This window comes from Athene noctua, chromosome Z (assembly GCF_965140245.1).
Source record: "Athene noctua chromosome Z, bAthNoc1.hap1.1, whole genome shotgun sequence".
Taxonomy (NCBI): Eukaryota; Metazoa; Chordata; class Aves; order Strigiformes; family Strigidae; genus Athene; species Athene noctua.
This window is the reverse complement of record NC_134077.1, coordinates 70,033,907-70,061,494: the sequence shown is the minus strand read 5'-3', so window position 1 is coordinate 70,061,494 and position 27,588 is coordinate 70,033,907. Positions and strand designations below refer to the sequence as shown.

At 41.4% G+C, this 27,588-nt stretch overlaps 2 protein-coding genes across 4 annotated transcripts; one reads left to right on the top strand and one right to left on the bottom strand.

The window, feature by feature from the left end:
• Positions 1-16: 16 nt before the first annotated feature.
• Positions 17-13,685, top strand: CDC37L1 (cell division cycle 37 like 1, HSP90 cochaperone). Of its 2 annotated transcripts, XM_074932030.1 has the most exons (8): positions 17-166; positions 1,604-1,885; positions 4,658-4,745; positions 6,785-6,900; positions 7,792-7,914; positions 8,784-8,939; positions 9,755-9,878; positions 11,297-13,685. In XM_074932030.1, the coding sequence occupies exons 1-7, from the start codon at positions 65-67 to the stop codon at positions 9,854-9,856; spliced, it is 969 nt and encodes a 322-aa protein (XP_074788131.1). In that variant the 5' UTR covers positions 17-64; the 3' UTR covers positions 9,857-9,878; positions 11,297-13,685. The 2 variants fall into 2 exon arrangements, with proteins under 2 accessions (XP_074788131.1, XP_074788130.1); XM_074932029.1 differs by having other exon boundaries at positions 9,755-13,685.
• Positions 13,686-14,286: 601 nt separating this feature from the next.
• Positions 14,287-25,553, bottom strand: AK3 (adenylate kinase 3). 2 transcript variants are annotated; one of them, XM_074931867.1, is made up of 5 exons: positions 25,317-25,540; positions 20,905-21,024; positions 17,844-18,016; positions 15,528-15,646; positions 14,287-14,638 (listed from the first exon to the last, which is right to left on the bottom strand). In XM_074931867.1, exons 1-5 carry the CDS (start codon positions 25,462-25,464, stop codon positions 14,515-14,517), a joined length of 684 nt encoding a protein of 227 aa, XP_074787968.1. In that variant the 5' UTR covers positions 25,465-25,540; the 3' UTR covers positions 14,287-14,514. The 2 variants fall into 2 exon arrangements, with proteins under 2 accessions (XP_074787968.1, XP_074787969.1); XM_074931868.1 differs by lacking the exon at positions 20,905-21,024 and having other exon boundaries at positions 25,317-25,553.
• Positions 25,554-27,588: the final 2,035 nt, after the last annotated feature.

Below are 27,588 nucleotides of genomic sequence, written 5' to 3'. Positions count from 1 at the left end.
GCCCCACTTCCGGTGAGGTGTGTGAAACGCCGCGGGTGGCTGGGGACGGCGCTCGGTGTCGGGGATGGCGCTGTGGCTCCCGCGTTCGCGGGACGGCGGCCCTCCGTCGGTGGGCGAGGAGCGGGGACAGGCGCCCGTCGCGCGTCAGCGCACGCCAGAATTGCAGGTACATCCGCGCCCCCCGCCGCCCCGGCACCTTGCGCCGCTCTCCGCCCCCCGTGGCGCGGCTCCCCCGGCCGGCGCGGAGCGGGTCGGTGCCGCGGAGCGCTTCGGCTGCCCCGCGAGGCGCCTCGGCTGCCCCGTGGCCGCAGCCCAACCCCGCCGCGGCGAGGGCGTCGCGGGAGGACGTGGGTCACCGCGGAGCCCGGTGCGTGTCGGGGTGGGGGTGTGCGGAAGTGTCCGCTGTCCTCCGGGGCCGCTCCGCCGCCCTGGAGCACGCCAGGAGGGGCAGATGCGCTGCCGCCGCGATGGGGGGCGGGGGATGTGTCTGGCGTCTGCCAGCACCGTGAGTAACAGCTCCACGTTTGGCAAGTGATGTGGAAGGAGCTGGGTTGAAGCTGTCCCAGCACCCTTGTGTTTAAAAAGCAGGTATATAGACAGCGTGTTTCCCTGTTGACTAGGGCAAGTTGGCGGTTTGTAAGTAGATTGTCAGGAATTCTGTGCAAGAAAAGAAGCTGCCATTACATTAGTTTTCCAAGCAGTGGAATTTTCGTTCTGGTATATAAAAAAATAAAGTTGTAATTCCCAAACAAAGTCGGCACAAGAACTCTGATGTACCTACATTAAAGTTTCCTTCAAATAATGTTTCACAACTTGCGCTGTCCTTCATGTATCTCTGCCAGAGGTTATCAGCACCCCAAATTTCATAATATGGCACTGGAAGGCTAAGCAACTAATGCATGTGGATTTTTTTTTTTCTCCACTTTTGGTGAGAAGGCATGGCCTATGCGTTAGAGGTTAATTTCTTAAGGTACTGAGTTTGAATTGCCAGCACACACCTGGAAATAAGCACCGTTGCTTAAGAGGTCATTTTCTCTCCCAGTTGTGAGTGGTGACCTCAGTAGATTTGACCAAAAGGTGTATATGCTTGTACTGGGCCTCACCCACTTCAGATCTTAAATTCCACTTTCACTGTCAATTCAAGGAAAGATGTTGTCCATCTGTTAAGTACTAGTCCATATTAGAATGCAGGCAGCAGCAGTTACTTTACTTTTGTGATCTGACATCACAAAACTGCTAACTTTCTTCTCAGAAGTATATATTCAGAGTATGCTCACACTTGTCTGTTGCTAGCATTGAAGCCCAGAGATAATAGCCGGAGGCGTTTCAGCAGTGTCAAAAGTATTTTTATAGTCTGGAAACTATTACTGATAACAGTACCTGATCCATAATTTTGCAGATGCACTTCACAAAGTTAAGACAGCTTAAACTAGAAAAATCTTTCTAAAAAAACATCTAGCTTTATGATACTGTGCTTCATCACTCCAGTAATTATAATGCTGTGTGTCTAAGGTGCCTTCCAGGTGCATTAACTTTGGGATGTAGGCCTGTCTGCTCCTGTACAAACTGTAAACTGTCACTTTTCCCTCCATTTTCCTCACAGACATACAGCCAAGGGATTGAATTAGCCTGCCAAGAAGAAAGAGAGTTCGTGAAGCACTCTGTAGAATACACATGGAACCTAGCAGAAGCCCAGCAAAAACTTGGTACCTTAGCACTGCATAATTCAGAATCCTATGATCAGGAATCTGCTCAAGCAAAGACTGAAGCTGCAGAGTTGAGAAGGAGAGAGGAAGAATGGAGAAAAAAAGAGGAAGCACTACATCTGAGGGAAAAACAGAATCTATGGAACACAGATCCTGTTAGTAAGGAGGTGTTTAATAAGGTATGATACATATCAATTTGCATGAAAACAAGCATTAGCCTCTCTTCTTCATTCTACTTGATATTAGTCTTGAGTGTCTCCTGTGTCCAGTAGAGCACAAAACCACAGTATGTGTTAAATGCAGGTTTTTTCCTTACTTTGCCTCCAGCAAGGGAGCAATCTGCAATCATACTACAAATCTGTATTACATTACTCTGCTAAAAGTGAAGATCAGAATTTGTTTGGGTCATCTGGGTATTAGATACAAGCTGGCAATGTGCACTTGCAGCCCAGAAAGCCAGCTGTATCCTGGGCTGCATAAAAAGCAGCATGGCCAGCAGGTTGAGGGAGGCAATTCTCACTCTCTACTGCACTCTCTACTGGTGAGAACCCGCCTCGAGTACTGTGTTCAGCTCTGCGGTCCCCAGTACAACAAAGACATAGGCCTGTTAGAGCAGGTTCAGAAGAGGGTCATGAAAATGGTTGGAGGGGTGGAACAACCTCTCCTGTGAGGAAAGGCTGCGAGTGTTAGGATTGTTCAGCCTGGAGAAGAAAAGGTGTTGGGGAGACTTTTGGTTTCAAAATGAAAGAAGGTAGATTTACATTGGATATAAGGCAGAAATTCTTTCTTGCGAGGATTGTGAAGCACCGGCACAGGTTGTCCAGAGAAGCTGTGGCTGCCCCCTCCCTGGCAGTGTTCAAGGCCAGGTTGGATGGGGCTTTGAGCAAACTGGTCAAGAGAAGGTGTCCCTGCCCATGGCAGGAAGGGGTGGAACTACATCATTTTTAAATGTCCTTTCCAACCCAAACTACACTATGATTCTGTATAGTGCAGGTGTTGCCACATGTGCTCAACAATAGTTTTTTCACATGAAGAATGTGCTTCTCTACTGTGCCAAATTCTTAAAACGTGAAACTGTTAGTTTGCCTCTAATAATGACTACTGTAGCACAGATTATTTAGCACAAACTTTTTTTATAGAAGAATCTCAGCTTTGATTTCACAATTAAATTTGAACAAGTGCATCTCCTAACTTCATTGATTTAGCTGCATCCAGGCTGCAATGTACATGATTCTCACTGCTGATAGATCATTAAGTTCCTACCTGATTGTTGCGGTTTAAACCCGGCTGGCAGCCAAACACCATGCAGCCACTCACTCGCCCTCCCCTGCCTGCAGGATGGAGGAGATTAACGAAAGGGTAAAGGGAGACTCATAGATTGAAATAAAAAGTTTAATGATTGAAATAAAACAGTAATATCGGGCTGTTCGGAAATTAATTGCTGATTTCAACCTGTATGTTTGAAGTGGCATACCTCAGCTCAGAATAAATTGAAATAAAAACCATTAGAATCAACACATTTTTGCCAACAAGAAACAAGCATATTTATTCCGGTTGCTTAAAATTCTGGACTTCTGGAGGAGATGAAGCCATCGAAGGCAGTTTCGGCCTCCCCCTGGCTTCTGAAGTGTCTCCCGCACAGGAAGCTGTCGAGATGCTTGAAGAAGTGCTAGTCGGTGGGCGAGAGGTCTGGTGAGTACGGTGGATGAGGCAGAGTTTTGTAGCCCAGCTCGTTCAACCGCTGCAGCGTCGAAAGTGCAACGTGTGGCCGCGCGTTATCGTGGAGAAGGATTGGACCCTTTCTGTTGACCAGCGCTGGGTGCAGCCGTTGAATTTCCTGGTGCGTTTCGTTGATTTGCTGGACGTACTTCTCCGCTGTGATATTTCACTCGGATTCAGGAAGCTGTGATGGATTAAACCAGCAGCAGACCACCCAACAGTCAGCATGACCTTCTTTTGGTGCAGATTGGGAAGTGCTGCGGAGCTTCATTGCGGTCCAACCACTGAGCTGATTGTCACCGGTTATTGTAGAGCATCATCCATTTCTCGTCACATGTCACAGTACGGTCGAGAAACGGGTCGTTCTGGTTGCGAAAAAGAAGCGCCGATGACACTTCAAAAACATCAATTTCTGTGATTCACATTCAGTTTGTGTGGCACCCATTTGTGGAGCTTCTCGACTTTCCAATCTTCTTCAGATGCTCAGAAACGGTTGATATGCTTACCCCGAGTTCTTTTGCAAGTTCTCGAGCAGTTGTGCGTGTATCTGCTTCCACCAGAGCCTTCAGTTCATCGTTGGCAATAGCAGGACGACGTCCACGACCTTCTTGATCTTCAAGGTCGAAATCGCCACGTCGAAATTTTTGGAACCAAAGTCGCACTTCGTGTTCGTTAACACTTCCCTGGCCACATACCTCATTGATGTTTCAAGCAGCTTGCGCTGCATTACGTCCAAGTTTGAACTCGTAGAAGTAGATCTGTCGAAGTTGCTGTTTTGACATCTGAACTTCAAACCTCAAATTTGTCAAAAACGCAGTTTATATTAAAATTTAATTATACAGCGTGAAAATTCATAATATGAGCTTTTCAAAAATATATAACAGTATGCCAGTCGAGAAGGTACTATTCCTGAAACATATACAATGAAAATCACATTACAAAATGGAAATTAATTTCCGAACAGCCTAATAGCTACCAAGAAGAAAAATTAACTCTATCCCGGCCAACACCAGGACACTGAGGACAGAAGTTTGAGATTTTTAGTCAGTGGACTGTAATGAGGTTCTTAGTAGGTAATGCACTCTTTTAAAGAAAACCTTCTCAAGTATATGACATGACTTTAAAATTATAAAACAGCCCTTTAAGTAGTAACATATTAAAATACAGTACTCCTATACGTGACTAAAAGGTATCTCTGGAGTTTCTGTGATAGTACAATTTTTCTTTCTCAGAGTTTTATTAATCATAAAAGAAAAGAAATAGAAGATGATATGTCTGGACCACTTATGGAAAAACATGAACAGAAGATTAGACACTTTGGTGAGTATGCTTTTTCCAACATTTCACAGTTCTGTTTGCTCCTTATCGTACAGAATGAATGCTAACAAATTAAAGACCTGGCTAACAGACCGTTCAGTTTCATTTTATCAGGACAGTTAATAATTTCAAAGCAAAATAAGGTGTAAACTGTAAAAGCTTCTTAGTTCCTGCGACCAATAAGAAAATTTTTTAAAAATAAAATAATGCTCAAATGAGCTTAAGCCATGAAAACTAAAAGTTCTAGCAACTTTTTCTGCTGTTCAGTGGGAGAAGGCAAGGACATTCATGGAAATATAAGTTGTGTGTATAAAAGTGCATGGGATTGTCCATAGTGCTCTCCTTTTAATAGATGTTTTTCTGAGAGCTTTTAAGCTACAAGGGTAATAGTATTTAAAGGGAAATGTCTGTAAACACCTACAGAGAATATATGTGCATGGAACTGTGTTTCTTAAAATTGTATTTAATTATCCACTAGGTGTCACTTAAGCTCTTATAATTGGGTAATCCAATTAAGCACAAAGCTGATCTTGTAATCTGAAATTTTGATGGTTCTCTGAAGTGCTTTCCATTCTCAGTTACAGGCTGGTTTCAGACTATGATACAGTCTAGCCATATTTGGATTCCAGAACAATCAAGAGCAGAACCGAGTTGGCACAGTTCAATTTTCAGTACAAACTTGTTTTTACTAAGTGTTTGGTTTCTAAGGATCTTAAACTGTTTTAATGGGTTTCTAGCCCTGTTAGCCTTAGCAAGCCTTGCAGGTACCAAGTTGTCAGAGTAGGCAAGTAGCAGTGATAGGCTCAGGTTCTCTCAAATACCTTAACTGCTAAGCATAATGATATCGGAATCAGAAGATGTCTCCTCTACTGTGTATTTCAGCAGAAAGAAACAGAGGCTTTCTTGCAGACTTCCTAACTAAGATTTGGGGAAAAATATTTTGTTGTCTAAATTCAGATTAAGCTGTTACAGAAGCAACTTTATTACAGAAGGTCATCAATTTTTTTTCTTGCCTCCTAAATTCAAAGCTATGTTGTTATTTTAATACAAAATACGTAAGTCCATTATAAAAAGGGACAGTACATTGATGCTTTTTCAAGTCTCGTGTTCTGCACTAGCCGCTGCTAAGGAGCGGTGTGGACATTGCTAGTCATATTGCATGAGTCCTGTTTCTGGATCCTGTTCTAGCTTCCAAGCAATAAAGAATTCATGCAGAATGGCTCTCTTGAGAACAGCCAAAAGAAATATTAACCATTGCTTTCTCTTTAGGCATTTGCTTGCTAGAATTAATATTAGCTTAGGTCATTACCACTGAATTATCTTTAGCCCAGTTATAATTATACGTTGATAGACATGTAAAGCTGTACATATGGTACCTCTTGCCAGAAAGGATTTGACTGTCAGTGATACATGACAATTTTAAGAAGCGGTCTGAGTATTGAGTTCTGATTTTTAAACTCAGCTCTTTACATAAAGATAGCTTCATGCTATCACAACTCAATCTTCTAGTTAACTTTCCAATATTGATGTGGCTTTGCTTTTTGAGATCAAGCTGTTCCTGTAATTAAATTCAGATTTCCTAAAAACCTAGCAAATCATGTGTTAGAAGCACTTTCATTTCTGGTAATTGCACATTTTCTTTGCATTCTTATTTGCAAACATCTATTCATTTGTCAGAATCACTGAATGTAAATCTCTATACATAGACTTCTTAAACTATGCGATGATGTAACTAACAGATACCTGCACAACTTTGTTAGTATGTATGAGAACTGATGCTAGAGAAGCATTAAAATATAGAAAATTGTGACTGTTAAAATCTACTTTTAGTAACTCCGAAGTCTAATTATACCTTCTGGTAATGCTCTTTCAGTGTTGGTTAGATATATAAATAAAACCCACAGATTCAGCTGCATGCTGTCATTCTGGGTTTAGTGAATTGCAAAGGTGTTATATATACTGGGGTGTCAATGCAAGTAACCTCCTTACTGCATTAGATCATGTATCTGTTTAAAATATCTCAACTATATTTCTCTTATTAGGTATGCTGAGCAGATGGGATGATAGTCAAAGGTTTTTGTCCGATTACCCATATCTTGTATGTGAAGAAACATCTAGGTATCTCATGTGGTGGTGTTTTCATCTAGAAGCAGAACAGGTATGAAGATATTCAAATTGTTTGAAAGCATACCGTTTCCCACTTGCTCTGCAGAAAAGCTGACCAACTTGATTAGCTGTTTAACTGTTCTTCCCACCCTCTATTGAAGAAAAACTGTCATGCATTGTCACATATATGTCTAGTTACAGCTAATTATCAGTCCCCTTGCTTCTCATCTCTTTAGGAATTAGAACAAAAGGAAATTATATGCTGAATTTTAGAAATATACTGTTTTGCCAATTATCAGGCCTAGCATAAAGATGAACCAATAACCAAATTGTATTTGATACAAAAGGGTCAGTACATGGGTGAGCGCTGGGGGTACAAACAAGTCAGTCAGATTATACATAATCAACATCAATCCCACTGACCCCAACAACGACACCGCAGGACCAACAAGGGGTGGAATAAATGGTGGAATGCAGTCTCCCATAGAAGGGACGGGAGACAACCGAGTCAACAAGCCAAACACATAAGACCAAGGAAGCCACACACTGAATCTCTACAAAGCCTGCGTTTACAAAGCCAGACCTGACTGGAGCCCAGTCCCAGGCAGGCGGGAGGTCCTTCCCCAACAGGGAACTCTGCACAGGGCATCCCCCTCACAGACAGACACTGCCCTGCCTGCAAGTGGTCCCAGCTTTTATCCCCAAGTGGGACACCGGACCTTTGCTTACTGAATGCAGACACCTGGGGCTCCTTTACCCAATGGCTCTCCCTGCCAGGCCGGCACCACCCTGGAGGGAAGCCTAAAGGCAAACTCACCCCCCCTTTGTGAAGGGCTGGGGGAATCACCCCGATGTCAACCTTAATTTGGGGCTTGGGGTTGAAACCCCAGCATTTCATATACTCACAGGAAATATCTTTAAATCATAACTTTAACTTTTTCAGAAGACAGCTCTGATGGAGCAAGTAGCACACCAAGCAGTTGTAATGCAGTTTATTATAGAAATTGCCAGAAGCTGCAATGTGGATCCAAGAGGCTGTTTTCGTCTCTTCTTCCAAAAAGCCAAAGTAAGTCAACTTGGGTAATGATGGGAGAAAACTCTTAATGCTGTACAAGGGACTAGTGTTTTAGAGAAGGTTTTTTTCCTAACCATAAGAGCCTGGATATTTAATGACTGACTTATGCTTATGAGAAATGTTTTTAGTAAATTTTTTCTAGACAGAGTATTTTGGTGTAATTACAATTCTGAAAATGAAAGTTTAGTGGATTTTGCTTATCCCAGAGGAGAAAGCTAGACACAGCAGGGGGACAGCAGGGGTGTTACAGACACATAATAACTAACAACAGCAAACATAGACCAGTTTAAGGAATGATTTTGGCTAATTACACCTGTGTTTTCACAGTATACCTATGTAGTCACAACTTTCCATTTCATCTGCAGTTCACAGCAGAGCCCAAAATAGTGTCCTTTTCTCATTACTGAAATACAGCAATCCAGAGCTATGCAGGAGAAATGTTGGAAGACTGAAACTGTGGTGACTGTATTCAGTTATTCAAGACTCTGACGGATCTCAGTATTTCCTAAAGGACTTCAGTTAAAGTGCAAGTCAACTTGTTATAGCACTCTGGTCAAAAGTAAAGCACAACTACCTGTTCTTCTGAGGCTACTGGCTTCTGAGTTGGAATAGATATATTTTCACATGTCCTTAGATAAATCAGTTACTTTACTTCTACATATAAATACTACAGATTGTCTTAAAAAGAAATTTACGTGAAATTTCATTTTAAATTGAGGAACATTCTTGAGTTGTTCAGAGCTGTTATTCTGCAAAGTGTGTAACATGCTTTACTGTGTAGTTTTTTTCAGCACTGTGTATTCTTACAACTCAAAAGTAAATCTGGTTGAAGTGCAAATATTTCATTTTTCTCTTTGCAGACAGGAGAAGGCTATTTTGAGGCTTTTAAAAATGAACTTGAGTCATTCAAGACAAGAGTGAGAATCTGGTCACAAACACATGGCTTTCAGACTATGTTACTACATGATCTCAGTGTCAGTCCTGGTCTTGTAGGAGAGCTGATATCTTTTTCACCGGTAGGTTTATTATTTCTATAAATTAATTTAAAGTAGCATTAGGTCCTGCCTTGAGAAGCTGTACTTTTCTGAAATATAAAGAGCATTATTCCTAGAACTGCTAGTGCTTAGGATATAATGTGCAGTATTATCAATATGCAGGGTGTATGTGGGCTTTCTTTTTACTTGATGGTATTCAGAAAATGTCAGCATAAGGTCAAAAGTGTATGTTAGTTCAGTGCCCTTACATTTTCATGCTTAAAAGAAACACTGCATCACAGAATTGCTCAGATGCTAGAGTTGGATTCACAGTCTTTACCACAAGCAGTGAAATGAGCTTTCGGTGTAAAATGACTAATTCTATTCATGGGATTATTCAGGCAAGTCAAGCCGAAGTAAAGTCTTATGCTGTAATAAAAGGAAACTGAGGTTACTCAGGTCTTCTGTTACAGTACTAGTGATGACCATGTTCTGGAATAAAGAAGCAACTTCAAAAATTAGGTATTGGGGAAAGAGTCACAATTGAAACTACTTATTTAAAATAATTTTATTAAAGTACCTCTCAAGTAAGATCCAACAACTGAATTTTAAGTAAATGTGCAGTCAAGTGATAGAAATACTGAGACCAAATACAAACTATGCCAGCAAATTTAAAGAATTCTCGACATGGTGAGATAATATTGGTTGATGGATTTTTCAGAGCTTATTTCCTTACTACTCCAAATTTGTCTCATCTTAAGATGGACAACAGAGTCCAACTTAAGCTAAAATCTGTTTCTCCCCCTTCATATACACAGTTATGGAGAATTAAGCTGTCAATTTTTCATCTGTTGCAGAGCACAGGTGATCTACAAGATTTCATAAACAGAGATGTCTGCAATTTAAACTCTGTAATACAAAGAGATGAAGAAGAATACAAAATGATGGACACAGTATAGAACTCTTAAAGACTGAGGCCAAGTACTCTTCCTTTTTTCTTTTTTATTTTGAAAGAAACAAACACTGCTATTTTCTTGACACTTATTTTTCTGGGTGCTGCACTTTATTTTTGGTGTCAGATTTTTGTTGTTGTTGTTTGGTTTTAGGTGGGGAATGAATTTTGAAGGGTGGGTAATTCAGAAAAACTTGTAATATTGTTTGAAAATGTGCTGCTAGGTTTTTGGTTGTCCTTGAAGAGCAGGGTTCTCATATTGCGGAATGTGAAACTGGATGTGTTTTCTGCTACTAACCTTGCCTTTCACAACTTTAGAAATTAAAGTATGAAAAAAAATATCTGCACAAATACAATGTTTACAAGAAGTAGTAGATTCTTGGTAGAATCTGCTGTTGTCTTACTGCAGATGTGGACATGTTTTACTCTATCAATACTGGAGATCACAACTGTATTCATGCTACCTTGCTGACATTATAAGCTCTTAAATTTGGTTATCACTAATAGCAATAAATCAATATCTGGTATCAGTATTTCAGATCTGAATGAATTAGATTAAAACACTGGCTTTCTACCTCTGCTAAGGGGATTTAAATGTTACATTGTGCTTTCATTAAACATAACTTGGTTTTGTCCTAAAATGTAAGCAACATTGGCTACATATGAGTGCTGGGTTGTATGCTTTCTGAGAGTCTGACTCTTCTCCTTCACAAAGGTAACTCCAGATTATTATTATTTTTTTAAAACCAAGTCTTGTTATGGGAAAAAGCATTTGATGGGGGGACCTTGAGGTACAGAGGTTAGGCTAAGACTTCAGTTTAAACAAAAAGTTTTGTTGCAGTTCCTAGAGGGTAAGGTGGAGTTTGAAGGATATTTCATATGCTACTAAAGTGCGTTTCTGACATTGTCAACTCAAAAAATCAAAGTGGAAAATCATTTAAAGCTTCCTCTTTGAGGAGATGGAAATCCAAATACTGTTTCTAGTCAAGGCCTTCCACAGAACCTCTGCAATGCAAAGTCCTACTGTGTTTGTCTAACTTGCTGCTATTACAGCAGTTCTATCTATAAAAATGTATACCGCAGTTGGAAGACTCCAGTGAAAACAGCTTACATCTCAAATAATGGTATCCATACATGCTCTTGGTCCTTTATTGTTCTGATTGTATGTAAGGTCTGGGAGGTTTCTAGATTTCAGTAGTCTGATGAACAGACTACTGCCTACCTGCAGTAGCTAATTCAGGCAAATGCTGTGCTGAGATCCAGTAATTTTAAGCTTTGGCTATAGCAGAGATAGAGAAAAGTTAAGTCTGCGTATTGTATACAAGACTGATTATTCGTACAAATGCAGTAGCAAAAGTAGGAGCTCCCAGATCCACTGCCAGAAGTATCAGGCTGTTCAGAAATTAATTTCCGTTTTGTAATGTGATTTTCATTGTATATGTTTCAGGAATAGTACCTTCTCGACTGGCATACTGTTATATATTTTTGAAAAGCTCATATTATGAATTTTCACGCTGTATAGTTAAATTATAATATAAACTGCGTTTTTGACAAATTTTGGAGGTTTGAAGTTCAGATGTCAAAACAGCAATTTCGACAGATCTACGAGTTCAAACTTAGACATAATGCAGCGCAAGCTGCTCGAAACATCAATGAGGTATGTGGCCAGGGAAGTGTTAACGAACACAAAGTGCAACTTTGGTTCCAAAAATTTCGACGTGGCGATTTCGACCTTGAAGATCAAGAAGGTCGTGGACATCCTCCTGCTATTGACAACGATGAACTGAAGGCTCTGGTGGAAGCAGATACACACACAACTGCTCGAGAACTTGCAAAAGAACTCGGGGTAAGCATATCAACCGTTTCTGAGCATCTGAAGAAGATTGGAAAGTCGAGAAGCTCCACAAATGGGTGCCACACAAACTGAATGTGAATCACAGAAATTGATGTTTTTGAAGTGTCATCGGCGCTTCTTTTTCGCAACCAGAACGACCCGTTTCTCGACCGTACTGTGACGTGTGATGAGAAATGGATGATGCTCTACAATAACCGGTGACAATCAGCTCAGTGGTTGGACCGCAATGAAGCTCCGCAGCACTTCCCAATCTGCACCAAAAGAAGGTCATGCTGACTGTTGGGTGGTCTGCTGCTGGTTTAATCCATCACAGCTTCCTGAATCCGGGTGAAATATCACAGCAGAGAAGTACGTCCAGCAAATCAACGAAACGCACCAAGAAATTCAACGGCTGCACCCAGCGCTGGTCAACAGAAAGGGTCCAATCCTTCTCCACGATAACGCGCGGCCACACGTTGCACTTTCGACGCTGCAGCGGTTGAACGAGCTGGGCTACAAAACTCTGCCTCATCCACCGTACTCACCAGACCTCTCGCCCACCGACTAGCACTTCTTCAAGCATCTCGACAGCTTCCTGTGCGGGAGACACTTCAGAAGCCAGGGGGAGGCCGAAACTGCCTTCGATGGCTTCATCTCCTCCAGAAGTCCAGAATTTTAAGCAACCGGAATAAATATGCTTGTTTCTTGTTGGCAAAAATGTGTTGATTCTAATGGTTTTTATTTCAATTAATAAATTTTATTCTGAGCTGAGGTATGCCACTTCAAACATACAGGTTGAAATCCGCAATTAATTTATGGAGAGCCTAATAGCTTTTTGCATGCCTTGTGTTCTCTAGCAGTTCTTTTGCAGACAGACTAAGAATAAAGGAGCAAGCAGCAGCTCTGTCCCAGATGCAAATTAGAGATAACCAGTTTCGGTAGTAATTTGAGTTTGACACAGACAATAAGCAAGCACTGCCTCTTCCTTAGTAATTACTTAAGGGAAACTAATAACTTTAGGTTGATTTGTAACTGAACGTTATATACAAGTGTAGTAAGGGCAGCATAGCACAGTGACTTGCAATTGCTACCATTAACAGTAGAGCCACATTGATCTAGCAACCTTTGATATACTGAAAATTATTTTTAAAGTTCCTAAGGGACTAAAATTGGATGGTGTGGGAATAAGTGTCAAATTATAAGGAGATTCCCTCACTCTTCTCCTTCCAGCTAACTGAAACTTGCATAGGCTGGCAAGAAAAAGCATAGCTGCTTTTTGTTGAAATCAAAATTCATAAATAGAAGTAAGCAGCACAGCAGGGTTTCTGACTGTAATGTGGTAGCTACTGTTTTCTAACTGTGACTTTAAGGAAGTGCATCTCTAAACTCAGTCTACAGCCTCAATATAGACACTTCTGAAGATGAAAGTACAAATGGTCACCCTTTTGGCAAGCTTTCTTTAAAATGTAAGTAAAGTTGCTTGTAATGATAGCTGCTGCTCATATTGTTCACTTATAATAATGGTAAAGCTTTACAAATTCTACAATGACAGTCTTCTTTAGACTCAAATGTGTCTGAATATTGGTAAAGCTAAAACCAGATGCGCAAATGTAGTCCAAGGTACAGCACCACAACAGCTCTGTAGTTGCTTACAGTCAGAGACCCACATTAATAGGACACAGCTACTTGAGATGTTGCTTAGACAAAGTTGGTCATTCCTCATGTTTTGCTGAGTCTTCCTGAAACTCTCAATCTGTCGAGCATAAAAAAGGGCTAGGAGAGTTCACTGAAAAATAGTAATGTCTGCATCACCTGGACTGTTAAAATGTGTGGCCTGTGGAGGTTTGTAATTCCAGTTATCTAGTGAATAAATACCACAGCTGGTCAGAGACGTGAATTAATAATATAAACTCATGAAAACTAGTCCAATTGCTGCAATAAAACTTGCTATAGTAGTATGACAAAGTTAATAATTTGACCACTGGTTATCTTGGTACTGGCATCAATAAGCAGTCGTTTTTTTTCAAAGATAGCAAAAAAGACACATTTCACTAGTCAAAATCATCTAGCTACAGGTTTACCAGGTTACACTTAATCTGTTCAGTATCTGCTGTCTTTTTACTCAAAGTATTATACAGCTGCACATATAGAGAGGCTTTACCAAATGTGTTACACATAATTTTAACTTGGTTTCTCATCCCTGCAAAATAGCTGCTCTCAGGGCAGAATTACAAACATAGTAATAAGGCCAGTCATCCAAGCAAGCGTTAAGGGTAATTTAAACCCAGCAAAATCACCTGTGCAAGCAAAGCTAAAAGAAGGTGACTATCCTCTATGAGATCAACCTGTATGTGTGCCCATCCTGGTCTTAAATGGCTTTTTGCAGCATGGTGGTCATGGTTCCCCACAGCTTCTGGCTGGCCCCAACTCGTCACACATTGACGAAACATGTTCTCATGTCCTTATGGTTGCTTCGCACTACATTTCATGAGTAAATAATCGATGTGCTTTGCAATTAAGCTGTATTCTGAAATGTGTTCCCTTCACCAGTCACTATTTGCAAACATAAATATTTTCTAAATAAGAGACACAAGAACAGCTGCTTTTGTTAGTCAGTTACTATATTATAAAAATGAGGTATATTTAAGATTAAAAATTTTACAGCATTGAAATAAGAACCACAGGCAACGAAGTTTTAACTTACATTATGATAAGGACATTAGACTTTAATTATTGATCAGTCTGGTAGACTACTTCAAGAAATCCTTGATTGCTGAATCTCATGTAATCAGGTATGAACTATGAAAGATGAGCAGAAGTTAGACCTATTTTCACCTGGGAATGGCAGCATCTTTCTGACTCACATCTGGCAACTTGGTGTGGAGGAAAGCATAGATATGTGGCCAGATCTTATTGGTTTCTGTTCCAGAGAAGGATTTCAATAACCCTTTTTCCCTAAGGAATAAAAAGAAGAAAGCATCACAGAAGTCACATTGCTTAATTGTTCCAAGATCTCCACGTCACTTTTAAGATTACCCTGGCAGGAGTGTGCAAATAGGCACTGTGATTTAACATCAAAACCAGCTATAACACTGGGAATGCAAGCTGGACATGTATTACCCTTCCTCAAGCAGTGAACTATTGGCCACATCAGTTCATAAAACTGACAGCAGTCTACAAAGGACTTCAAGTACTTCTTAATAACAAACTATGAAGGGTAAAAATAAGAATGAGCAATGCAGTCATACAGCCCACGTATACATCAGTCATCCAACAACTGTGACCAACCCAGTTGTTGTCTAGTTTTATCTGTAAAGTATGTTATTATCAGTAATAATAATAGCTTAGGCTTGTCTTACTGTGGTGATCTGAGGCATTTTCACTTCAGAAAGCTGCCTTAGAAGAGCCACTCAAATCCTCATTAACAGATTTTCTATTTGTCTGTCACTTCTTGACCCCTTGCCCTTGGTAAGAGGGCTTCATCTATACATCCAGAAGAGAAAGTACTGTTAAATCTTAAAAAAACCCAAACTGTTATCTTACTAACCAGAGCTATGTCGCTCAGAACAGTACTATAATATACTGAATAATGCATAGCACTTTGTAAAGCTAAATATAGCTGCAGTGAAAGGCCCTTTTGCTCAGCAGGCTCCTGAAGAGGCTTCATGCAACAGTGGAAAACACTCACTTTACCTTATGATTTCTTACTGAGTTGATGAAAGATACACTGCTACTCATACCACATTCACTGTTGCAATATCTCTGTAACTGAAGAGATCTGTTCCTCACTATGCTAATGCGGAAGAAGCTTTTAGAATGTGGAAGAACAGATTTTACTACTTACCGATAATATTCTAGAACGGGTCTTGTTTGTGCATCGTAAGCCTGCAGCCTCTTGGTAACTGTCTCTGGCTTATCATCATCACGCTGAACAAGTGGCTCTCCAGTAATATCATCAATGCCCTAATCATGGTTGAAAGCAAACAACTGTGTATATTTCTTATTTTTGTTTAATTATGTTTCATGTGATTTTCTATTTAAATTATGATCAGTTTCCAGAGAGCAAAGGTGTAGGTTTCCGCTTATAAAAGAGAAAAGCTACTGCCCGTATCTTATCTGGAATATAAAATGTTGACTTGCCAGTAAAACAGTCCATCAGTTCAAAACATTTTCTTGGTATTGGCAATGAACATCAGGTCATAGTAATGACTTATTTGTCCTCTGGAACATTCATTGGATATAGGAAATACGGAGACAAAATTTTCACATATGAAGGAAAACAATATTTTTGGTAGTATGTTCCTGCATAACAGGAAACAAGTAAGAGACCAACTGGACATTTGTTTGACAAGTAATAAAATTGGGAAAGGAGTTAAGAGCCCTTTGATTTCAAGCCACAAAACAGAAGAGTTATCATTTAGCAACAGCTGTACAAAAAATGGCATAAAAGACAGCTGAAGCTTTTCTAGGATTCAGTAAAAAGAGGTAGGGACCTAAAGTGTGAACTGTGACAGCTCCAACTTTACTGCACATTTCACCTCAAATTTACTGAGGTGCTTTAAGTGATTATGGATGCTTTTAAACCTTGAAACCAGCGAAGGCTGAAGACATTACCACTGGCATATCTTATGAAGCACTAGCTAGTGGCATAAAAGTTGGCTCCTCCTTCGGGGCACTGAACCACTGTGCATCTGATAGAATATGAACCACCACAGATATAAGGGATTCTTTGCTCCTTTGTACATATTATATAAATTCTCAAGAATTTTTATTTTCCCTAAAGTTTAATCTGACATTTGGAGTGGAAACAGGAGTGTTTTCCTTTCCTGCTTGTATTCTGGCAGTCACTTTCAGAGAATCAATAACCATCAGTGTTCAGTAAGCTTCTCTGTTCATGAAGGTGTTAAAAAAAAAATCTGTTCCCATCTGTATCATATTAGGAGATGGATTTATATGGTCAAAATTACCTTGTTTAAAACACTCAAATGTTTCCTTCTAGCATCCGTGCAGGCAGCCATACTAGTGCCTTCATTGTACCTATCATATACTGAGCCTTCAGCCTTGCATTCACTCTAAAGCCATGATCTTTTGGTTCCGTTGAGTAAGTAAACATTTTGCAGGTCTATTAGATAAGAGACAACTGTATTTCAGCTGTTCAGCTCCATTCCATAGTTACACTTCAATATTGCAATCTACTATGTTGTGATATGCCTGCTAATTAGCGGAAGGTACAGTGGAGTATTCCTAGTAACAGAGCTGTTGCAGCTGAGGCCCACTCTTTGGCAGGTCTGGTAATTCACTGTTGCAGCTTGCCTATGCTCTTCTGCAATTAAAAACAACCATGACTTAAAACACTTCCAGTGCTTACCTGATATTTCAGCTGGCCTCTTTTCCTGCAACACTGAAATCCAAAAACTACAAGGCTTGCTATGCTTCTGTTGTAACTTAGTAGAGTTTCCAGGTGAAATGCGATGCCACAACTGGCAAGTTATTTAGAGTTAAGGATAAAATACAGCTTAGGCTGAGTTGCACTACGGCTAATCAGAGTTCCTCAAAAATCAAGGTAAGGTACAATCATTATCTTCAAGTTTACTACTCCGCTTTAGGACATCTCAAGCCATTACCTCTTTGATGTGTTGAAAAGCTTCCCTGACTGGCAAGTTTCTACATCTAATTTTGCGATACAACTGTTTCCTTGGAATCCTGGTTAAATACAAACACAGGGAAAACATTAAGTGGATTCATCTGACTAATGGTTTGGTGTGCTTGCTAGATGCAAAGAATGAGTCCTCTGGAGGAAGAAACTACATTTTGGACTGTACAGGCTGAAAACTTGCAGAACAGGCTAAGAACATGCCCAACTCCTATGCCAGTGTGCAAAACAGAGTATTCCAGATCACTCAACAGCTTTACCAAGAGTTTACAAAATACCATGGTGTTTCATTCTTCAGTGGACAAACACACCGTCCATCAGCTTGAGCTTCTACCAGGTCACTAACATAGCCTCAGAGGCAGTTTTGCCAAAAAGCTTCTGGATGAAATGGGCCTTTTTCTTCTGAGCTACTGTGTTTTGCAACAACATACACAAACAGTATTTTACTGCAACTGCCAAATGCAGTGCAATATTTATTTAGTGCCAACACCAACATGTATTGCTTACCTGCACTCTCGGAGGACTGAATTCAAGATTGTAGACTCTGCCACTAGCAGGGTGGATCCAACGTGATGTAAGCCGACATTTTATGGTCTCAAATGGCACATCGAGGTCAATCACTGTGTCTATTTGGCATTCTCTATCCAGGGCTTCTGCCTGAGCAACTGTTCTGGGGAAACCTTTTTAAAGGAAACAATTCCATAAAAATCCAAAGGCAGAGTTATAGCAAAAATTACCTGGATTCAGTCATTAGAGAAAATAATTCAGTCAGAAAAAAAAGCATCATCATACTTTAGAGGTTGAAGAGACATCAGATTTTCCAAGTTTTTTTCACTGTGTCATGGCACTTTTAACTTGTTAAATGTCTCCTAGCTTCCATTTTCTCACTTCATTTAATCGTCTTCCCAGAAGTGTAAGAAATAAATGCAAAAAGACCCCATACTCATATGTAATACATACCACTACATTGAATAAAAACACTTATACACATTTTGAATAATAAAAGCTACAAGCAGTTCACTTGTCTGTAACAACCTAGAAATATTTGTGACAACTCTTACTTCCCCAGTTGTGTAAGTCTGGCTTAAGCAGATGACCGTCACAAACCTAAGACAAATACATCTACCAGATGCAGTTTAGGATTAATTTTACATAAAAGAGTAGCTTTAGAAAGAGTTCTGGAAAGTCTAGTGTATCAAACTATCCTCAAGAATAGTGAGAACACTGGGGGAACACTCAGGATGAACAGGAATCTGTCTCTTCATGTAAAAGACACTGCATTTTGCCCCATGAACTCTATGGCTCTGGTAGCATGCCTTCAAAGGCACATGTTACAACTGGAGAAATCTAGTGGAACTTAAGAAGGGGGGCATGGGGAGAGCAGAAAACAAGAAAACCAAGGTCTCCACAAAGAATTTAAAAGCTGACCACAAGAACTTTAGCAGTCAAAGCTAATGCAGAACATGCACCATAGATTCACCCCTAAAGTTCTTGCACAGCCTCATGTTCTTCAGTAGCTTCTAATTTTCATCATATTATACAAGTAAACTTCTCCATTAAGGCAAGTACTGATAGGTAAAAGCTTAAGAAACTCTTCTTTGAGTAACATTGGTTGATGAGTCCATTGCCCGAGTAAGGAACCAGCCAAGAACTAGCCTTAAAACAGGAAAAAAAAAAAAAAAAGTATGTTCTTAAGTCTACTGTGTCTTGTCTAATAGATCACAAAAGAAGAGTTAACTCAGCCCAAGCTCTTGCTTGTGCATTGTCTGATGAACCTCGTTTGCATCACAGTCATGAACTGCCTTCATCTTATTTCTAGTTGGTATTATCTCATGGAAGTGCTTCTAAATGTTAAGAGCAGAGGGAGACTCTGGACTCCAGCACTGCTGTTATTCCTTACTATTGACAAGCTAGTTAGCCACCACACATCTTAGTTATGCAGCTGGAAAATGAGTTTGGTTTGGGACTTAGTAATGAGAAACTTCCTCAAATTAAAGTGCCTTTACAAAAGCATTTAATTGAAACTGAACCCGTGTTTGCTGCATACAGTGTTTTCTCAATACAGAAAAAAAAATCTACAACATGTGATGAAGAATCCAGGAACACAAAGTGTCCTAATTATTCAGCACATAAATCCAAGCAGATCATACACAACTCAGACTGCTACATCTGCTATGACTCTAGAAGCCACCAATCTGTCTTAAGACAGTGAAAATGGGTATTTGGCTATGTGAGCATACAAGCAGCTCAGCAATTCTATTTCATTTGACCAAGCTGAACTCAGCTGTTTGTTCTGAGTTGCAGTTACCAAACTAAAGACTTTCTGGTTTAAATATATTTAAACAGAACAATGTTGTTCCTACAGAGTCAATTATGCCAGAGCTATCCCTAGTGTAATTCACTGAGTCTCACTGCAAATGCTGATGTAGACAAAATTTCTGCTCCAAAAGTTTAAAGGCAGCAGCATGTTAATGTACAGCAGAAATTGATTTATTATTTTACAGTCCTCCTTCCACCATCCTCCTGTTAATAGTTGCCAGTGTGCGCAGCTATACTGCTACACATCCAGATCCACAAGGCTGGAACTGTGTGTATACAGGATCTGGAACTAAAGAAAAAAGAAAATCTGCAGCATTTTCCTTTATTGATTAGGTTTCATAGTACTGTTCACTGTGTGAATTAATTCTCTGTCTTCACAAAGGAGGAACACAACTAACTAAAGCCACCAGAACAGGTCACTATACTAGAAGCAATTATCATGTGGGACAGAGAACACTGTGGATTTTTCACTTCCTCTAAATAAAAAGCTACACAACAACATCTTAGTTTTCTCTGCTGAGACAGGTTGTGACTAGAATCTGAAAACACACATCCAGCCTAGACGCTATCTTTGTGCTGTGTGTCCAACTGTACTCCCATGGGCTGGGGTAAGAAGCCATTCAGTTCATGAAGACATCAGCAAATGCATTTTCTCTCTACCATGAATGGTGAAAGCAATGAGCTTACACTGCAGAACTGCAGAACAACTCACTCTAGCGAACAGAACCAAAGAGCAAATGAAAGAGACTTTTTAAAGCACTTAAGCAGTAGGTTTGACAGTGATATATTACACACTGCACTGCTGCAGTACTTGCTTTCCATACTTACCTTGTTGCTGCATCACATACCTACCTTTCTAAATAATTCCTCAGCTCCATTCTTCAAAAGTGTTCTATTTCCCAAGAAAAGGCTTTATGAAAAGAAACTTCTCAATGCATATTTTAAAAGGAAAATAAAGCGTACAAATCACTAGTTGCCAGTTTTGAAATTTTACTGCGGTGTTGAACTGCCCTTTTCAACATGAATTAAGCATCCCTGTAATGGTCTGAAGGCAGGATACACCAAAAGCATTTTACAGCCAAAGAAACTGGGACAGACTAGCTGCTGAAGGTTGGCAACAGTACTGTCCACTTACTACAACTCGAGGATGGCTACCGGAGTGTAGCTAACGGCAAGTGACCAAAGCACTCCAAGACTTCCAGTGCAGATTTTCTCTCCATATATAGTGATATTCAATACACTAACGTACCATCCAATAGCCAGTTGTACCGATCTAGACCTTTTAGCTCATTCAGCATTAGTCGTGTCATGATGTCATCTGGAATAAGCCACCCTTGATCAATGTAGGACTTGGCAAGGATTCCAACTTCTGCAAAAGTAAGAGAAGTTGCATTACATTATCTCTGAGCCCCAACCAGCAAAATAGAGCCACAAGCCTGCACAAAATTTGTTCTAACCAGGATGGCACAGAAAGTAAAGTTGTAAACAAGACAGTATGCTTGCTGAAATTAAAAATCAGATGATCAGTTAGGATCTGATCGTGCAAAAATGTTTTAATTTATTTGATTGGGCTGTAGTTCCATGGATAGCAACAGGGCATTCAGCACACCTTTATCCCACACCCTCCAAATACTTTTACTAGTAAGTATTCAAAATACTATGTTTCAAAAACAAAGATCAGGAGAGGCCACCAGGTAGAAGAGTCTTCAAAACAAGAAATGTAAAGGATACAAGTTCATTAAGACACTGGCCCTCATATTTCCTGTCAAGTAAGTTATTTTCTCAGTTCAGTGGCTAGTTATTAACTTACGACTCCACCAGGAAGAGACGCCTTTGGTATTTAAGAGAGCAGTATGCAGGGGGACACGCTTGCCAGATACGTATTTTTATGATTACTAGAGTTACAAGAGGATGTTTATAGATGTTGTAAACTTTTATGGGAGCGTGCATACACTAGTATTTTCCCATGGAACTGACTAACTTTTAATACTAGTCATTTAGCCCTCTGGCTTGCCAAAATGCCATCTACACATCACAGTTCCAGATATCACACCACCCTCCTACATGACAGGCAGTGGCACGTTGTAGTTGACCCAAATCAGGCGTATACCCAGAAAGAAATTAATTTTTCTGGGTTGTGTCCTAGGCACAAAGTCTCAGTGGCCTTCATTTATAAAACAATTACCCAACTATGTTAAGTCACCCAGAATAGCTGCTAGATTGGTTTTATCATGGATCTGCAGAAGCCATTGCAGCCAATTCAGATCTAGTTACAGTAAACTAAGCAGAAGAGAAAACGGAATGGACTGACATACCAACACAAGATATAACCACTTTCAGCAGAAAGCAATTAAGAACGCTAGTCCCATCACTTGATGCAGTACTGGAACATGCAATAGTACAGAGGTCATTCTTTAAACAAGACAACCGAAAAGCAATAGTTGCCCTCAAGTAATGCAGATAGTAGCTTCAGCACTGGGAAAAAAAAGTAATAAAGGCACAATTTCCTGTTAGTGGGTGTTCACATCTATAGTCAGGCTTTGAAAAGTTTGAAGATCATTTAGAAATAGGTACTATGCACTTTGGTCAGACTTCCTATAATCCTCACAATGTGGAAAAGAGTCAGACTCTGGTGCTTGAGTCCTCCAGCATATCACAAATTAGAAAGAAGGTGACAGTATGCCTGGGTACAAAGTGTCTATTCTTTTCCCTACCTCCTTTCCTCAACGTCAGCAAGTCATGCCTCTTTTATTTATTCTAGCGCAGTTTCAACTATGTACCTGGCAAAAGTAGGCTGGGAGGAGGAATAAATTACATCAAGATAGTTCAATGTGTACTTGATGCTTGATCTGTTACTTATTTACACTGCACCACTGCTCTAGCCACAATGATCTAAGAATATGCTCATGGCAAGGCTGATAACAGAACTGTACTAACACACTTTGGAAAGACAGATGAGCTTTTGGGCCCAGAGAGGTTTAGAGCATGGCAAGCTGTAAGGTTCTATTATTAGACCAGCAGAGCTGGAAACATGCTGCCTCTCTCTACAGACCTCGGGTCGTTTAGAAGAAATAGGCACAAACTGTACCCATATAGTTATATGCTAGGGCAAAAAGTTTGTATACTAGACCATAGCTGGGTTAGGTTTTTGTTCTGTTGTTGGGGGTGGGATTTTGTGAGGTCTTGTTGTTTTTCTTTTGTTTTCTTTTTTCCAGCTTGGGTCTGAAACCACTACAGGCATGGCAATCTTTGGAATTAAAGGCAACACAGATCTCTTTCCTGTCTAGGTGATACAGGTACCCATGTTTCACAGTTTTGCAGAAGAATGGCATGTCCTAACTACATTACAGCAAGCAACCCCTAGCCAGACTCACACAGGTTGCTTAGCACTAGAGAGGTGGCTGGAGACTCTACACTCTCCAAAGCAGCAGAACATGGTACTAAGTACAAATTGGTAAGGACACTTGCATGTTCAACAGGAATTTTCAACAGACAAAGTCCATTTTCACAAGACACCCCAATGACAAAAATGCCACCTTATAATTATTGCCAATTCTATTTAAATTTTCCAAGTGTTTTAACTGCCCAACTTAGACTAACACTGTTCCCAAAGATCTGGGAATTGCAGGACTCTTCTATTATAATCGAAACTCATAAACTATTTGCCTTGACTAAACTTATCAAAGCTCTCCGAGTTGCCTCTTGGTTCCTCTCCTTCCTTCAGTGTACATATTCCTGCTACTCCAGTATTCATCTCAATCCTTTGGACACCATTTCTGCAATGAGTCACTTTCACTAAAATTAAAAGAGAGCTTCATCTGGGTTAATTAGTGAATTAAAAACTCTGTAGCAGATTCCTCTAAGTTCTATGATAGTTAATTCTGAGCAAACTTCATCATCTCTTACACCCTCCACTGCCTTCTCTCCTCATGTTTAGGGTTTTAACGTGTCTGCTACACTTTCACTTCACATCTTGGTTCTCCTTCACTTTCTTTCATCCATCCAACCCACCTAGAACACTTTGCCAAGTCACTTTTCTTTCCACTATTTCATGGCTCCCCCCTTAAACCAAGCAATGCGATATTTCCACTTGCAATTTCCTCCTCCTACACACCCTTCAACTTGATTCTGGTGCTCTTTGATCTTGCTTCCAGATTTCAAGATACTGAAAGAGCACAAAACCTAAAGTATTTAGTAAACAAGACTTTTCCTTCATCTTCTGGGACTCCTTCCTTCTTCACTAGGCCTTACTTACACCAAAAGTTCTTAACAGCAACAATTCTGGGTTTGTGACCTTCTGTAAACAAAAACTTAATGCTTGCGCAACCAAATAGGCAGAAAAAGCATGAATGTGATCAGATATGCCTGCATAGGTGGTGCTCATAGCTAATGTTTAACTTGTAGATATCAACTGTAGTAAAGTCAGTCAACGAAGCTAGTCATTATTCTTACAGAGCAAACAGATTTTGTGTGAAAAGAGATGTGGAAATCAGATCACAAATGATTTCATAAAACAGATAATTTTGCACCCTCAAACATGCTTATAAGCATCCAAAACCAAGACAGCCAGTTACCTAACCATAACAGTGCAGCGATGCCAAGTGAATGTAGCCCTCTGCAGTTTCAAAATGCTGGAAATAACAATACTCTCATTTCCTCACATGCAACCTGAAATGGTCCTTACAAGGTTTTTGGCCCCACCATGAAGAAAAGCAGATGCGGAAGTCAGGAGGGGACGTTTCATCATTGCAAAAATGCACAGGAGAGAGGGGTTGTGGCATCTCCACGGAGAGCCAGAGGTCAAGCTAGGACTACACAGTAAGTATAATTCACATCATTACCTAATACAAACAACTCTGTATGCAAACACAGACCATGCTGAAACCTAAGCATAATATGAACTTGTGGTTAAGACAATAATTTAAAAAGCACAAAGGTAATCAGTCTGAAAATTCTGCCCATTGTTTTTGGAAAGAACCACTACTGTTATGCCTGCCAGTTCAGGACAAGGCCTTCTCATTTTGGAAAAGCTGGTAATTCTAGGTGCCTCTGCTTCTAGTCACCTAGCGATCTGAAAAGTCCAATTACCCACATTGTCTCCTCTTGCCCCGTCTGTTAAAAACATTAATATTTTTCCCTTTCAAGGTGTTTCAGCTGGAAGACTATCAGAAACGCCTATAAAAAATGCTGAGTGCCTACGAAAACCACGAAGACGAGGAAACAATTAGACGTTATAAAAGAAGGAAACCGGTCTGAACCCCAGATATGCCCCGTTCACGCTCACAAAGAGGATGCCAAGTGAAGGCTTTTAGAGGATCCCCGGCTGAAGCCTTCAGGCCCACTTCGGTGGCCTCTGGCCTCCGGGAAGCTGCGTGAGGACGCCCAACCTCGCGGGGGGCACACAGAGGTGGGACCGGAGAGCCGAAACCCCCCTTCCAGAAGCCCCCCGGGGCCCCCGCACGGGGAGCGGGGGGTGGGAGCCGGGAAAGGCGCGGGGCGGGGAAGGGCCGTCCCGCCCGCCCCGCGGCGGCGCGGGGCCGTGTCACGCGCGAGCTTCCTGCCGCGCTGCGAGGGGCCGGTTCCGCGGAGGGCGGGGGGAGCGGCGGCGGGTGCGCGTGTCCGTGTCCCCCCCGCCCCGCAGCGGCCCGTCCCCGTTCCCACCTGTCTTCTTCTGCATGTTGTCCCTCAGCAGGTCGCCGCTGGAGAGGTGCTTCATCCCGAAGTGTTTGATAATCCGAGCGGCGACCGTGCCTTTCCCGGAGCCCGGCGGCCCCATGATGACGGCGCGCAGCAGCGGCGGCACCACCATGGTGCTCCCGCGGGCAGGGGCTGCTCCCGCGGGCAGGGGCTGCTCCCGCGGAGCGCCGGGCGGAGCGAAGCGCCGCCTTCCCGGGAGCGCCGCCTCGGGACCGGCTGCGGGAGGGGCGGAGGGGGCCGAGGCCGGTCCTCCCAGGGAAGAACAGTGGCAGCTTTTCTGGCTGTCAGTCAGTCAGGGGCAGGAAGGAAAGAACCTTTACGTAAAAGCGCAGGGGGGGGGGATAACTGAAGCAAATCTCATTTTAGAAAGTGAAGCATCAGAGAGCCGTTAGGGCATCACTGCCCTAACTAGCCCTGACCAACCTCCCCACACCCCTCTGCCCAGGACCCCCGTTTCGGCTGCCCCCGGGGTCCTTGGCCCCTGCCCCAGCCTGTTCCACTCTCCGTCCTGAACTATCGTGAGGGTTTCCCAGACTGACCCGGGACACTGCTGTTACCTGGCTGTTACCGTAAATCCGGTCTCAAAAGAACCCTCTAAGACTTAGTTTGAAGTTTCAGAAGACAGGCATTCTTTATTGCAGCACTGGATGCACAGGGAATCACTCCACCTCATGTGCATACACTAAAACAAAAGTTCATCCTTTATGTACCTTAAATACATGAATATTCATACACTTCCCAAGAGGTCTCCACCTTTCTGCCGATCTACTACATTTACACAATGCTGGAGTTGTACAAATACACTACACATGCGCGGGGGTTTCAGGCGGTTGTCAGTGGTCATTTGGGAAGTTAGCCCCCTACTCCTTTTTCCCTTTTATGGTCACGAGTCCATAAAAGTTCCCTATGGTCACAAGATAAATTTCTTCTTCTCGGATGTTTCCCAACTCCGTTGTCTGGCCAGGCTGTTCTTTCTTACTCACCTTGTCTGATCAATTCTGCCAGGATATTTCTGTTCTCAAGGTTAGGATATCTTCTCTGTACACTTTAATCACTCGGGCCTTGTTAAATACAAAACTAAACACTGGTAAAAGAATTTCTTAACATTTTCCCCCTTTGAGACTTCCAGGTATACACAATTAGGTACAACATGACCATCTGAGGCATAATGGCATGCTTCTTTTACCACTGACTGTTACAGGCCTCGACTTGCAGGCATCAGCTTAGCAGGCATCATAGCTGTCACCTGATGACTGCTGGGCTGTTGACACGTCCTGTTGCTGTCACTGCCCTGCTCAGGTGCCTTGAGGCTGTGACTGTCGGGTGAGGGCACTGACTCTGCTGTGCTCAGCTCCCAGCTCATTCACCCCAGAGCAGCAGCCCTGCCTTTGCTGGTCTCTGACAAATAAGCTCCAATTGTATGGTAGCAGGCAAAACCTGGGTCTGAGCTTTGTTTAAGACACTTGAATGTGAGCTGCTGATGGCTGTCATTATTTTGAGTGGTGTTCTTCCAAATGGCATCCAGAGGTCCCTTCCCCAGATACGATTCAGTGAATCTCAGCTACAGCAGTAAAACAGTGTTTTCTCCAAAACAGAAGATTGTGCCACATACTGAGTGTTCATGATCATGTCCACAGCAGGAGTGAGACTTCCTGCTAAAGACTCTGGAGATGCTGTTGGATCTCAACTACTGTAAACTGCAAGGGCCACAGTGAAAAAGTGATCTCACAGAGAGCAGAGCTAAAGCCAAAGCAGTAACAAAATTCAGCTACGCATTTAAAAACCTTAATTTCAGTGGTTTTACAAGAGATCTGCAAAAGCACCTAGAAAACATTCAAATGGACATGTGGTACTTAACAACAGTATGAAAATGGGAATATAGCCCAAAAACTGCTCAGTCAACCAAATAAATCGCCTTAACAATCAAATAGGAAGGCACTGGCTTAGCATGGAAATGTTGGTATGAGCATAAATCTTTTTACACTGAGCAAGGTGAAACTTCATAACTGAACCTAGTAATACCTTTATTCTAGAATGAAGTAGAACAGAAAGAATGAAACATTCTGGGCTTTATGAACGTTCACAGAGCAACATGTCAGTCTGCCAAAGCACCACAATCATAAAGAAAATTTGGCAACAAAAAGCCATTTAAATGTTAGAAGCCATGCCATTTGCTTTAAACTCCACACTTCAGACTTCGGAAAGGTAGAAATCCACAAAATGTGTAGACAACACA

Bases quoted from the DNA above. Each gene is read 5' to 3' on its own strand.
- AK3 (XM_074931867.1), bottom strand. From the start codon at position 25,464: ATGGTGGTGCCGCCGCTGCTGCGCGCCGTCATCATGGGGCCGCCGGGC. The intron at 15,647-17,843 runs GTAAGCAATACA...AACCATGATTAG, and splicing joins TCAGTCCTCCGAGAGTGCAG to GGCATTGATGATATTACTGG. The intron at 14,639-15,527 runs GTAAGTAGTAAA...TTTATTCCTTAG, and splicing joins CCCGTTCTAGAATATTATCG to GGAAAAAGGGTTATTGAAAT.
- CDC37L1 (XM_074932030.1), top strand. From the start codon at position 65: ATGGCGCTGTGGCTCCCGCGTTCGCGGGACGGCGGCCCTCCGTCGGTG. The intron at 1,886-4,657 runs GTATGATACATA...TTTCTTTCTCAG, and splicing joins GTAAGGAGGTGTTTAATAAG to AGTTTTATTAATCATAAAAG. The intron at 7,915-8,783 runs GTAAGTCAACTT...TTCTCTTTGCAG, and splicing joins TCTTCTTCCAAAAAGCCAAA to ACAGGAGAAGGCTATTTTGA.